Source organism: Delphinus delphis, chromosome 10, assembly GCF_949987515.2.
Source record: "Delphinus delphis chromosome 10, mDelDel1.2, whole genome shotgun sequence".
Lineage (NCBI taxonomy): Eukaryota > Metazoa > Chordata > Mammalia > Artiodactyla > Delphinidae > Delphinus > Delphinus delphis.
Window position 1 is genome coordinate 2,678,545 of NC_082692.2, and position 14,334 is coordinate 2,692,878.

The 14,334-nt window shown below is 41.6% G+C and overlaps 1 protein-coding gene across 8 annotated transcripts in view; it reads left to right on the top strand.

Moving 5' to 3' along the window:
• Positions 1-14,334, top strand: part of PRP4K (pre-mRNA processing factor kinase PRP4K) — a 41,193-nt gene that overhangs the window by 15,601 nt on the left and 11,258 nt on the right. For all 8 annotated transcript variants that reach the window (XR_009521017.1, XR_009521018.2, XR_009521016.2 and 5 more), the window contains exons 4-9: positions 4,584-4,739; positions 6,063-6,144; positions 7,458-7,668; positions 10,698-10,771; positions 11,991-12,081; positions 12,801-12,948. Coding sequence is in view for 3 of the 8 variants with exons in the window: in XM_060023709.1 (XP_059879692.1) it covers positions 4,584-4,739; positions 6,063-6,144; positions 7,458-7,668; positions 10,698-10,771; positions 11,991-12,081; positions 12,801-12,948 (762 nt within the window). In the remaining 5 variants the exon portion in view is untranslated. The remainder of the gene's footprint in view (positions 1-4,583; positions 4,740-6,062; positions 6,145-7,457; positions 7,669-10,697; positions 10,772-11,990; positions 12,082-12,800; positions 12,949-14,334) is intronic.

Here is a 14,334-nt window from a genome sequence, read left to right on the forward strand (position 1 = left end):
ATAAATGGGTGTTGAACTTTGTCAGAAGCTTTTTCTGCATCTATTGAGGTGATCATATGGTTTTTCTCCTTCAGTTTGTTAGTATGGTGTATCACATTGATTGATTTGCGTATATTGAAGAATCCTTTCATCCCTAGGATAAATCCCACTTGATCATGGTGTATGATCCTTTTAATGTGTTGTTGGATTCCATTTGCTAGTATTTTGTTGAGGATTTTTGCATCTGTATTCATCAGTGATTTTGGTCTGTAATATTTTTTTATGTAGTTTCTTTGTCTGGTTTTGGTATCAGGGTGATGGTGGCCTCATAGAATGAGTTTGGGAGTGTTCCTTCCTCCGCAGTTTTTTGGAAGAGTTTGAGAAGGATGGGTGTTAGCTCTTCTCTAAATGTTTGATAGAATTCACCTGTGAAGCCATCTGGTCCTGGACTTTTGTTTGTTGGAAGATTTTTGATCACAGTTTCAATTTCATTACTTGTGATTGGTCTGTTCATATTTTCTGTTTCTTCCTAGTTCATTCTTAGAAGGTTATACCTTTCTAAGAACTTGCCCATTTCTTCCAGGTTGTCCATTTTATTGGCATAGAGTTGCTTGTAGTAGTCTCTTACGATGCTTTGTATTTCTGTGGTGTCCATTGTAACTTCTCCTTTTCATTTCTAATTTTATTGATTTGAGTCCTCTTCCTCTTTTTCTTGATGAGTCTGGCTAAAGGTTTATCAATTTTGTTTATCTTCTCAAAGAACCAGCTTTTAGTTTTATTGATCTTTGCTATTGTTTTCTTTGTTTCTATTTCATTTATTTCTGCTCTGATCTTTATGATTTCTTTCCTTCTACTAACTTTGGGTTTTGTTTGTTCTTCTTTCTCTAGTTCCTTTAGGTGCAAGGTTAGATTGTTTATTTGAGATTTTTCTTGTTTCTTGAGGTAGGCTTGTATTACTATAAATTTCCCTCTTAGAACTGCTTTTGCTGCATCCCATAGGTTTTGGATCGTCGTGTTTTCATTGTCATTAGTCTCCAGGTATTGTTAGACTTCCTCTTTGATTTCTTCAGTGACTCTCTTGGTTATTTAGTAGCGTATTGTTTACCCTCCATGTGTCTGTGTTTTTTACGTTCTTTTCCCTGTAATTGATTTCTAATCTCATAGCATTGTGGTCGGAAATGATGCTTGTTGTGATTTCAATTTTCTTAAATTTACTGAGGTTTGATTTGTGACCCAAGTTTTGATCAATCCTGGAGAATGTTCTGTGTGCACTTGAGAAGAAAGTGTAATCTGCTGTTTTGGGATGGAATGTCCTTTAAATATCAATTAAATCTATCTGGTCTCTTGTGTCATTTAAAGTTTGTGTTTCCTTATTAATTTTCTGTCTGGATGATCTGTCCATTGGTGTAAGTGAGGTGTTTAAGTCCCCCACTATTACTGTGTTACTGTCAATTTCCTCTTTTATAGCTATTAACAGTTGTCTTATGTATTGAGGTGCTGCTATGTTGGGTGCGTGAATATTTATAATTGTTTTCTCAGAGTGATCCCTTGACCATTATGTAGTGTCCTTCCTTGTCTCTTGTAACAGTCTTTATTTTTAAGTCTGTTTTACCTGATGTGAGTATAGCTACTCCAGCTTTCTTTTGATTTCCATTTGCATAGAGTATCTTTTTCCATCCCCTCACTTTCAGTCTGTATGTGTCCCTAGGTCTGAAGTGGGTCTCTTGTAGACAGCATATATATGGGTCTTGTCTTTGTATCCATTCAGCAAGACTGTGTCTTTTGGTGGGAGCATTTAATCCTTTCACGTTTAAGGTAATTATCGATATTTGTCTTCCTATTACCGTTTTCTTAATTGTTATGGGTTTGTTTTTGTAGGTCCTCTTCTTCTCTTGTGTTTCCCACTTAGAGAAGTCCCTTTAGCATTTGTTGTAGAGCTGGTTTGGTGGTGCTGAATTCTCTTAGCTTTTGCTTGTCTGTAAAGCTTTTGATTTCTCCATCGAATCTGAATGAGATCTTTGCTGGGTAGAGTAATATTGATCGTAGGTTCTTCCCTTTCATCACTTTGAATATATCGTGCTACTCCCTTCTGGCTTGTAGAGTTTCTGCTGAGAAATCAGCTGTTAACCTTATGAGAGTTCCCTTGTATGTTATTTGTCATTTTTCCCTTGTTGATTTCAATAATGTTTGTTTCTCCTTGGGTTTATCCTGCCTGGGACTCTGTGCTTCCTGGACTTGGGTGGCTATTTCCTTTCCCATGTTAGGGAAATTTTTGACTATAACCTCTTCAGATATTTTCTCGGGTCATTTCTCTCTCTCTTCTCCTTCTGGGACCCCTATAATGCAAATGTTGTTGTGTTTAATGTTATCCCAGAGGTCTCTTAGGCTGTCTTCATTTCTTTTCATTCTTTTTTCTTTATTCTGTTCCACAGCAGTGAATTCCTCCATTCTGTCTTCCTTGTCACTTATCCGTTGTTCTGCCTCAGTTATTCTGCTATTGATTCCTGCTAGTGTAGTTTTCATTTCAGGTATTGTATTGTTCATCTCTGTTTGTTTGTTCTTTAATTCTTCTAGGCCTTTGTTAAACATTTCTTGCATTTTCTCGATCTTTGCCTCCATTCTTTTTCCAACATCCTGGATCATCTTCACTGTCATTATTTGGAATTCTTTTTCTGGATGGTTGCCTATCTCTCCTTCATTTAGTTGTTCTTCTGGGGTTTTATGTTGTTCCTTCATCTGGTACGAAGTCTCTGCCTTTTCATTTTGTCTCTCTTTCTGTGAATGTGTTTCTCGCTCATCTTTTATATTTGTCCTTTTGTTCTACTTTCAGTCTTGAGAAGCTTTCTCAATCTGCCTTCTTACCTTTCTGTTGATTTTGTTTTTCTCCCTTCTGCACACTCATAATTTTTTAAATTTCCAAGACCTTGTTGGCTGTTTTTTAATAACATTTTACTCTCATTTTATGGAAGTAGCATCTTTATGTCATAGATGATAATGAGTCTATTTTGTGGCGCTTTTCTTCTCTGTAGTCTCTCCTCTTCCCTGTGTATTGTTTCTACCCAGATTTCTTTGGCTGCTTGTTTGCCTTTTCATTTGAGGACTTTCCTCCACCAGGTGGATCCTCCCTTGCTGCCTATTCTGATTCATCTGCCTATCGTCTCCATGAGAGTAGGATCTTAGGTCTCTGACCAGGGATGGAACCTGGTCCCCCTGACGTGGAAGTACAGAGTCCTAACCACTGGACTGCCAGGAGAGTCGCAGATGACTGTTTATTTATTTATTTTTCTATTCTGGTTTAGAACGCTAGATGGAAGCTTTCTTCCATTCGGACAACCTGGAACTTGTGGTTTGGTGGCGGATTAGTGTATCAGTGACTGTAGATCTTTCCTTTTGGGCTTGTGAGTTTTCCAGAATCTCCTCATCTGCTGGAGAGTAAGACATGGCTGCCAGTAGAGTTCTGGTCCTAAATAATGTGGGTCCCCCCTTAACCCTTCTCTTCCCAGTGCAGTGCCCTCCAGTACCGTGGGCCAGTTTTCACAACCACCACTACCTCTCTGTAAAGTGAATATTAAGTTTCCTGCGATAGTGTGGGGAGGGGCGGCCGGTGGCATTCTCCACTGAGTCAGAAAGGGGAATATACCAAGTCACACTGCTCCTAAAGGATTTCAGCCAATTCTCTTTAGCTTCTCCCTTGTACTCCGTCCTTCAGAGGATACAGTATCTCCAGATCTTGAGACTTTCTGGGGCTTTGTGGCAGGCCCTGACTTGTTTCTTATTTACCCTGTGCGTCCCTATTGGACTAAGATTTAGATTGATCTGCTGCTGCTTTTCTGTCCACTTTGCATGTTTCAAGCTTTTATTGGTATCTGTTGTCACATCTCTTCACATTGTCTTTGACTGAAGGTTTTATTTTGTCATTGTTCCTTTTAATGTTGTTTTAGTAAGTTTTCAGAAGAAATCTGAGATAAACATGGTCCGATGTGACACGAACATAGTTTATCAGCCCTTTGTAGACTCACAGCCTTCTCTTGGGGGCCCCACAGCACTGTCTCACACAGACTTCCACCTTCATACTTGCACTCTGAAGTCACTTTCTGTTTGGTTAACAGGGCATTTATAACAATGTCTGAGGGTCATATTAACTAGACGTATAATTTCTGTCACCTTTGTCTTTCCCGTACTTTATTCAGCAGTGATCTTTTTAAAAATCAAGTTTATCAAGATATGTTATTTACATAAAGTAAAATTCACCCTTTTTGTTGTAAAGTTGTGAGCTTCGACAGATGTGTGGTTGCACAGCTGCCATCGAGGTACAGAGCCCGACAGTTCCCTCGCGCCCCTTTGTAGTTGATAAGAAGAGTAGCTGTGGTTTAGTTGTCGTCAGTTAGGCTGGGTATCCATATCTTACTGATGGTGTGTTAATTTTGTTTAAAAATTTCAACTGTTTTTAAAGACTTGACTTTTAGAACGCTTTTGGATTCACAACAGAGCTGAACTTTTGAAAGGTACAGAGAGTCCCTGTACTACCCCTACGCCCAGCAAACTCACAGCCTCCTCAACTTTAATTGACCTTTAAAATATGTCTTCTTCTTCTCCTCAAACAGGGACAGAGGTCGAAGGAGCAGATCACGCCTGAGAAGGCGGTCTCGGTCACGGGGTGGTCGTAGACGTAGGAGCAGAAGCAAAGTAAAGGAAGATAAATTTAAAGGAAGTCTTTCTGAAGGAATGAAAGTTGAGCAGGAATCTTCATCTGATGATAAGTAAGAACGGAACTTTCCTATAATTTCCTTTTTCCAAATCAGAGAAACACTGTTTGACTTGTAAATCTTTAATTTCCTTCTGAATATTTTAAGCAAATACATTAATTTGACCCTGTTCAAGTTCATCTTCTGTGCAGGTTTTATAGGTTATGTGACAGAGGTCATGGTTGTCTGAATTTGGGTTTGGCTGGGGTGAATATGGGCCGTCACTTTATCACGAGCCTTTCCTTTTATATTTTCATTAGGAACCATAGAGGTATCCTGCCAATCTCAGTTACCAGTTTTGGTGGGGGGATTTTTTTTACTAAGTGTAGACTTCGCATTTTGTGTAAACGGTACACACTTGCTGTGCCTGTTATAGTGTGGAAAATGCAGAAATGTTCAGCCTAATAAACTCGCGGGGACAGTTTTTAATGCAAACTTCGTTGTCTAAATGGCACATCTCAAAAACAAGTGAGACGAATTCAGAGCAGTGGTTCTCAGCGGGGGGAGCTTTGCCTCCCTGGGATGTTTGGTGATGCCTGAAGACCTGTTTAGTTGTCATCTAGTAGCGGGAGGCCAGGGACACTGTTCTGCATCCTCCGGTGCATAGGATGTGCCCCACCGCACAGAACCGTCCTCGTGTTAGCAGCGCTTGAGCCGAGGAGCCCTGGTTGGAGCTGGGAGAGAAGAGGGCTGAGTGGAGGGAAAGTGTCCTGCGCAGACCTGGTACCTTCCAAGTGCAGGTCGCTTACACCTCTGCAGTGAACACCCAGCAGGTCGTAGAAAGGGCTGCGCTAGGAGCGATCATGAAGAGTGCGGGGTTCTTGGGGGACCATCTGAACCGCTCGGGGCAGTGTTTGCAGGGAGAGCCACTTTCCCTTCAGATTGTGTGCAAATGTCTACCTGTGCATTTTGGGTGGGGAAAGGATCTATAGCTCTCAAAGGCTTCTGCGACCCAGAAAAGGTAGCAGTTTACTTGTGTATCCCAGCCCCCCTCTTGTTGTATAGGTGTGGAAACGAGGGCTGCGGAGATGAAATGACTTTACTACAAGGCACAGCTAGTGATGCCTTTTAAACTTAGGCATCTTTCTTTTGTTCCCAGTCTTTGTGCTATGAAACAGGTGAGGAGGAAAATGAGACGCAGAAGGTTAAGTTACTTGCCAGGATTCCAAACCAGGACAGTTCGAAAGCAAGGATGGAGTGGGCTGGCTTAAGATTTTTGCTCAATGTACCGATGACCTACATTTTCCAGCTTTTATTTTTTTAAAATGTATAAACGTAATGCTTTTGGAGTCTCTGTGTTTGAAGTTAATTACACGGATGTGTGTAATTTTTTCTAAGCCTTGAAGACTTCGATGTTGAGGAGGAAGATGAAGAAGCCTTGATAGAACAGAGAAGAATACAAAGGCAGGCCATTGTTCAGGTGCGTGGTTTCAGGAACATGTTGATCAACACTCCTTCACCACTATTGTAACAAAATTAAGGATTTTTACTTTGACAATGCAGTGACAATAGTAGCAATTGAATAGGTCTTGAAAGGAAGGTGGTTCCTTAATAAAATTGAAACAGTTAATCTTTTTTGTTATACTTGGGATTCTGATATAAACCTCTTTTATAAGACAAAATTTGGAGTTTGCTTTCTTTTTTTTTTCTTTAAGTTGATGAACAAGAAAACCCTCATAAGTGAGTATAAATTGGAGGAATTTCCTTTAGCTCAAACTTATAAATAGCCTGTTAATATGTGGGAAAGGTTTTTTAATGCCTAATAAAATGGCACATTTTCTAATGCAGTTGTGAACGTTTAAATGGAACATCTCAATAATTGTAAGACTCCTTGAGAGCCGAGCGATGCAGGGATTGGGTGGGAAAGGGTGTCAAACTCAGGCCTAATGGTAAGGTGAGCTGCCTGGGAAGGCTGCCGGTTCTCCCTGCCATCCTGAGATGAGGCCTGGCTACTCCAGCCTTGGAGGACGGTGGTCCCTGTAAAGCGCCTTCTCTCACCATCATGTGATGGGGGTGAGTGATGGAGCTGAGAGGAAGAATTCTGGAACATATGAAACATACTTGGGTGCTGTTAGGAGGACAGCAGACAAGGAAAGGACAGTCGTAGCAGCTTGTGTAAACAGAGAGAGCAACCACAGCATTTCAGAGTGAGGGGAAGAATTTGAATCACCTGAGTACATAGGGCATAACTAGAATTCCAGAGGAAACTTACCTTTGTGGGGCACTGATGAAACTGTTATTAAACTGATATCCCTAAAGACTTGGTTGAATCTTTTTTTGTTCTTACCCAGGTCCACAATCCCTTATCTCCAACCTTTGGGGCCAGATGTGCTTCAGAACTCAGAAATATGTGAATGTTAGAAAGGTAATATGGTGCATATATGTATATTCCTTTGCCCCATCAATGGGGTCTAGCACAGCACCCCATTATCAGCCACTAGGAGAGTTTTGCAGTGAGTGAGGCGTATCGTGTTCACACTGGGGAAGGTGAGCCTGTTCAGAGCATCACATCTCTGCAGCGCAGGTTTTGCCACCTAATGAATGTGCACCAGACATAGCAAAGCTTTCAGAGTTTTGTGGATTTGGAATTACATATAAGGGATTGTGGATCTAATTCAGTTAAGACTTCAATACCTTTAAAACTTTTTTAGCATTACTTGACACTTAACTTTTCAGTTCAGGCCCTCTTAGCACCAGATGTTGTGACAGTAACACTCTGTGTCGTTACCGCAGAAATACAAATACCTTGCTGAGGACAGCAACATGTCCGCGCCATCTGAGCCCAGCAGCCCCCAGAGCAGCACCCGTACCCGCTCTCCCTCCCCGGAGGACGTCCTGGAACGCGTCGCTGCCGACGTCAAGGAGTATGAACGGGAGAACGTTGATACGTTTGAGGCCTCAGTCAAGGCCAAGCATAATCTCATGACAGTCGAACAGAATAATGGTGAGTCAGTTACAGTTTTGTTTCAACCATGCTTTTCTCTGAATTTGCAGCCCTGTTACTTCCTAAGGAGGGAGGTTATTTGGGGATGGGGGTGGGATGGGGGACTAGGAATGCTGCTTCTGCAACAAACTGCAGAGGACGGCAGGGCCCTGGGCGCCTCAGTGACTGCTCCCCGTGAGCAGGCGTGACCTGAGTGTCGCCCTGAACCCCACGCGCGTGCTCGCCGCCTTCGCTCTGGCTTGCTAGGCTATTTTCAGGCACATCCCAGCCATGATTTGATTTCATCTGGGAATACTTCAGTTTGTATCTGCTAGATAAGGACCTTTTAAAAAACATTACTTACACTTGATAAAGTTGATAATTTGTAAATATCTGATGTCTAAAGTTGGTTGGTTTGAGTCAAAATCCAAATAAGATACACATTATGTTTGGGGTATACATCTCTGAAGTCTCTTTTTTAATAGTTTTCTCATTGTGGTGTGGTCTGTCCCCCGCCCCCCGACGCCCCCCTTTACTTGTGAAGGTGCTAGGGCCTGTGTCCTGTGAACTTTTCTACTCTGATTTTGTCTGGCCACGTTCTTGTGTCATTTATTTCCGCTCTCCGTATTTCTTGAAAACTAGTAGTTAGCGTTAGAGACTTGAATAGGTGCCGGCTTAATTTTTTGGGCAGGAATGCTTCATTACCTGGCGGTATGTACTTCCATAGCACATCTGGTGGCCCGTAGGTGTGGTGTGGCTGCCCCTGTTTTTAGTGGCGCTGAGGTGGTGTGTTTGGCTAAGATATTCCACTGAAGTTTCTGTTCAGCTGTTTGCCTCACGCTTTTAGCAGCCATCGATGGTTCCTACTTAGATCCATTATTTCATCGGGGGCGGCAGGGTTTCCAAAGTGGTGATTTTCAAAATATCATTCCTGTTGAATTATTAGCTCTAATTCTGTAAAAGAAGAGGTTTCCATTCTTTGGTTACCCCAAAATCTAGTTCGTACAGGAAAGGCAGGTTAAATGCTTGATTATTTTCGCTATTGACCAGTTTTTAGCATGGCATAGAGCTGGTGCCCCGGCAGCCTCCAGAGGTGAGCAGTGAGGTTTTGGGTATTTTGTTGGGTTTTACTGTTTGGTGTCATTATGCTCTTGTGTTTGGATCCACTGCTGCCGTTTTCTTTTTGAAGCTTAGATTGCTCTCTCTTCGCACGAGGAGGGAGCCCCTTGTAAATGGGTTTCTGGTGTCTTTTTGAGGCAAACCCTGCAGTATTTATTTAACATGGCTGCTTTACTTTCTGGGACAGGGGCTTTCTGTAAAATATCCAATATTTTAGGCTTTTGTAATTATTTTAGACTTTTTTCTCTGTTCCAGCTACTGAGCTCTGCTCTCGTGGTGCAGAGCGGCTGGGCCAGCACAGATGGATGAGCATGGCCACGTTCCCAAAACACTTGATGGACTGAAGTTCACGAGGTGTTCACGTGTCAGGGCCATACAGGAACAAGCAAGGGGCCAAATTCGGCCCAGTCTGTAGTTTGCTGACTCCTGTTCCAAGGCAGTAAGACGTCATAGGCTCACCTTGGGTGTATCTTGCCCCAGAGCAGAATCACTTATTCCAGGGATCCTTGGTTCCACTTGGTAGGAAATCCCACTTGGAGACTACAGGGCACTTAGGGATGCCCATTACTGGTGGGCCTTTTCAGTGGACCAAACTAGGAAATACATACGTTTTTGGAAAGGAGGAGTTCCTACTGATTTGCCAATTCAAATTCGAGATTACAGGGTTTTTATTAACTTTCTTGACTTTGTATTTCTCTTTTACAGTAGAAAAACTTGGTTCCTAATAAGCACAGGTACTTAGGTTATTTTGAAACTTTCATACGCAGAGTTATCACTGCGATTGTCAGTATTAAATGTACTGCATGCAGTTTGAAAATGTAATGGTTTTGTCCTTAGGATATATTTCAAGATGTATACAAACCTGTGTTGTTCTAAAGGTTTTTGAAATCGTTCTCCTCTGTGCGGTTATACCACCAGTTTGATTTGGTTTAGGCTTATTTTCATTTGCTTTTGATTTTTAGGAATATTTTTGAGTTTTTAAAAAATCACTAAAACATCTTTCATATATGCGTGTGTTTATATTCTGTCTACACATGCACACAAAATATTATACATACTCATCTGTATGAAATGACCTTCATTCCTTTTACAGCTGCGTGTTCCCACAGTGTGATGAATGTGCCGTAGTTTATTCAGTTAGTCTTCTAATGGTAGATGTTTGGCTGTTGATTGGAGCATCAATGATAATAGCGTTGTGCATTAAGTCGTTTTTTTCTGCTTGTTACTGTGTCTTTGGAATGGTTTCATAGAAGTGGGATTTCTGGGTCTGAATGAATATGTCATTTTGCTCTATACTTCCAGACTCCCCTCTGTAAAGGTTATACAGTTTTGCCATCCCACAAGCCATGTCTGAGGGCTTTTTATCCAGGGCCTTGTTAACAGAATGTTGTCATACTTTTAGATTTGTAGCCAGTCTCATAGGATGGTATTTCATTGTGATTTCAATTTGCGTTTGAGTTGGGCGTATGAGGTCGGGCATGTGTTCGTATGGTTAAGGCTGTTGCATTCTTTTTTCCTTACATTTATTTTTTTGCCCAGTGTTCTAATGGGGCCATTAGGCGTTTTAGGAGAGAAATACGCAGATCTGTATTCATAGTGCGGGGTGCTAACCTTCTGAGAGAAATTGCAGTTTAGAGAGGAGCGTCCCTCGTAATACCTAATCGTTGCTTAGTTATTAGCATATTAATTCAGCGTTAGTGGAAGCACCGCTCTTAGGCCTTCCAGCTTCCTGAAGTGCACGCTCAGTAAAAAGTGATAGCTGCGTATGCCTTAGTGTCACAGGGTGATTGTAAGCTGGATATTGGTGAAAAACGGATGTGCAAGAGGAAAAAGAAGTTAGAATTGCTGTTAGTGATTTTCCATTGATATATTATTTGTGTTTCCATTTGCATCTCTTCATTTTTCAAATATTAATGCTAATTTCCATTAAGGTTCATCTCAGAAGAAGCTGTTGGCGCCCGACATGTTCACAGAATCTGATGATATGTTTGCTGCGTATTTTGACGTGAGTAATTTTAAGTCATAAAAACACAACTGTTAATCAGAAAAGGGTATATAACAAATATGTATTTCAGTGGTATATACATAGAGAGAGAGAGAAGGATAAAGCAAACTAATGCTAACATTTGGACGGTCTGGGTGAAGTGTATCTAGAATCTCTTTGTACTAGTTTGGCAACTTTTCTCTGTCTGAAATTAAATCAAATTTTAAAACAAGTACAGCAGAGCAGTCTGAGGGCTTCATACAGTTAAACAGCAGATGACTTGAACGTGTAGGTATTTTCTTTCAACAGCTTGCTGCTTGGCTTTACAAGCCTCTGTGTGTGTGTGCTGCAGTCAGGGGAGACCAGGTGACGTCAGTAATTTTCAGGCCTAGAGTCCACTTTGGGCCTCTGCATTGCAGGCGATTGGGAACTTAAGGATTTGGAGCCTAATAGAAGTCATGGAAGAGTTGGAAATGTTACAAGGAGTGGGTTGAGAAATTTTGTACCGTTAGCCACTTTATCAGTGGTTTTTCTTGAAAAGATTTTCTTGAAAAATGGTCTCAAAAGTAGCAGACCATTTCCATCATAAATTTAAAAGAACGTGAGAAATACAGAGGCTTTGGTGAAGGGAGGTGGGAGAGATAAACATGTGACAGGGAGATTAAAAATGGACTAGGATAAAGCAGTGATGTCCAGGACCCTGAAGACACCGGTGATTGGCTTAAGTAACGTGTCCCGTGTGTGGTGTGCTGCCACAGGAGCACGCAAGAGAGACGGGTTAAGAAAGCGGAGATGATTTTGAGCCAGTTAAAGTATTGGCACCCATCATCCACCTGGACGATGTTGAAGGGCTTTCTGGGTGTCACGGAGAGTGATGTGAGTGACGTGTAGTGAAGACACTTCAGAAGTACCAGATATTCTTAAACTCATCTTCTAACACAGCCAGTGACATTTCACCCATAGATGGGAGGAGACAGGGAGGGGGTGTTGCGTGACTAGGGCAGTAAAAGAAATGTGAAGATAACTTGTTACTTTTTTTCTTGAGCATTATTTTGATTCAAGAGACTTAATCATGTTTCTGCTGTGTTGCATTTACACAAGTCATAGTAAGAGTTTATTTAAGTTGGCATAAAATGTTATCAAATTTTAGCTGGTTCTACCTGTTTTTCTTTTAAAGGAAGTGCTTTAAATGTCTGCCCGTTTGGTGGCTAAATAGCTCATGTTGCTGCCTTAATTTCAGAGTGCGCGTCTGCGGGCTGCTGGCATTGGAAAAGATTTCAAAGAGAATCCCAACCTCAGGGATAACTGGACTGATGCAGAAGGCTATTATCGTAAGATCACAGTTTTTTGTTTTTGTTTTTTTAACTTTTTATTTTCTATTGGAGCATGGTTGTTAACAATGTGATAGTTTCAGGTGTATGGCGGAGTGACTCAGTTATACATGTATCTATCCTTTTTCAATACAGTTCTTATTAATTTTAGAGTTCATTGTAACAGCTTGTAAAAGTACGTGGCCTAGTGCCTTCACACTTGGGAGGACTCTGAAAGTCACATCACAGTGCCGTCACTTCAAAAGTGTGGCACGTCTAGCAGCTTCATGAACCCATGTTACAGCCCGGAAGCATCACAAATTGATGTGAGGTGAAGACTTGATGTGCAGCTTAAATCTGTTCAGAGTTATTTTCAGCCATGAGATCATCCTCCAGAGGGAAGGGGTGCCAGCCACGCAGACTGCAGCTGGAGACCCTGCAGTGAGCACAGTTCTTCCTTCCTCGGTGTTAGGACCGTCAGCAGTTGCTAGGAGAGCAGAAAGTCTTCCTGCAGCGGTTGGCAGCCGGCAGCTTTAACCACATTACGCAAGAGGGTCACGACGGGGGCGAGGCCTTGAGTCTGCATGGTGTCCAGGAAGCCAAGCACGCAGCAGAGATTTGACAGTTTTTAAGTGACTGCACTGTGTATCCTACTTTTCGACTTTCCTGATGTGTATCTCACAGTTTTGTGCAGTAGTCTATTATGGTCAGAATTCTAATCTTTTAGCTTACCTTTTCAGGTGTGAACATAGGTGAAGTCCTGGATAAGCGTTATAACGTGTATGGCTACACGGGTCAAGGCGTGTTCAGTAACGTGGTCCGAGCCAGGGATAATGCGAGGGCCAACCAGGAGGTGGCCGTGAAGATCATTCGGAACAACGAGCTCATGTAAGTTCAGGACACAGAACAAAACCTTCACCGACACCTTTGCGGGTGTTCACAAATAAGCCTGTTTTTAAATAGTGACCACAGTCTGTGTAGGACAGGTATTGGGCTTATAAAGCGACAGAGCAGCTCTGGGTATTTGATTGATCGTCACGTGTTGTTCTGTGAGAAGCTCTCAAGCCGTAGGCTGATTGTATTTAATTCATTTCAGTGCATTTCAGCACTTGCTTTGTGCACTGATGTCAGCTCAGACTCCTTCCGCCTACCGCTTGTCTTACGACCATCCTTTGCTGTGAATAGCTTAAGCTCAAGCCGAAAGGTGAGAAATCAAAAGGTCAGATTGATCAGGTGTCACTGAGCATACGGTGGCCTGCAAAAGGCGTAAAATCAGATAGTTCTGGGAATTATCTGTATCTTTGTCTGTTGCCTCCTCTCCTTATGAGCAGGGAGGTGATTGCATACCCATGTGCTTTAATGCATAATCTATGCCACACACTGAGCTGGCATTAAAGTCAACTTGGCACTGGTTTGGAAACGCAAGAAAGAAGTGTTTAGGTTTATACTGAAGTCTTAGGTTGCCTAGGCTTAGAAAGTTTGTTTGATGGAAGTCCCCAACTTCTGTATTATAGACACTAATTTTAAACTGTAGTCTATTGACAAATTATAACTAGAATTTCAGAGGATAATATTTACATCAAGACATCTTGAGATAAAATGTGCAAGATTGATTTCCGTTCAAGCAAGGTGGGTTTATTCCTCTATGTTTCTGTTTTGTTCATTGATTATTTTGGAAATTAACTCCATGAAAACAGTATTTGGCTAAGAGTAAAGTATTGTGTGAATGATATAGAGACTTGTGTTCCTCAACAGTTCTGTTATTAGTACTTAAAAAAAAAAAACAGACTAAACACATCACTAAATAAATACATATTATTTAGTTTCCCTAAGTTCTTTCTTTTAACTGGGGTGCAGTTGTTTTACAGCGCTGTGTTAGTTTCTCCTGGACAGCGAAGTGGAGCTCCCTGTGCTATACAGCAGGTTCTTATTAGTTATCTCTTTTATACATAGTAGGGCATATATGTCAATACCAATCGCCCAATTCATCCCACCCCACACACCCACCCTGGCTCTCCCCCCCGGGTGTCCATACGTTTGTTCTCAGTATCTATTTCTGCCCTGCAGACCGGTTCATCTGTACCATTTTCTAGATTCCACGTATATGCGTTAACATGATACTTGTTTTTCTCTTTCTGACTTGCTTCACTCTGTATGACAGTCTCTGGGTTCACCCACGTCTCTACAAATAACTCCATTTTGTTTCTTTTTATGGCTGAGTAACGCTCTATTGTATTTATGTGCCACATCTTCTGTATCCATTCATCTGTCACT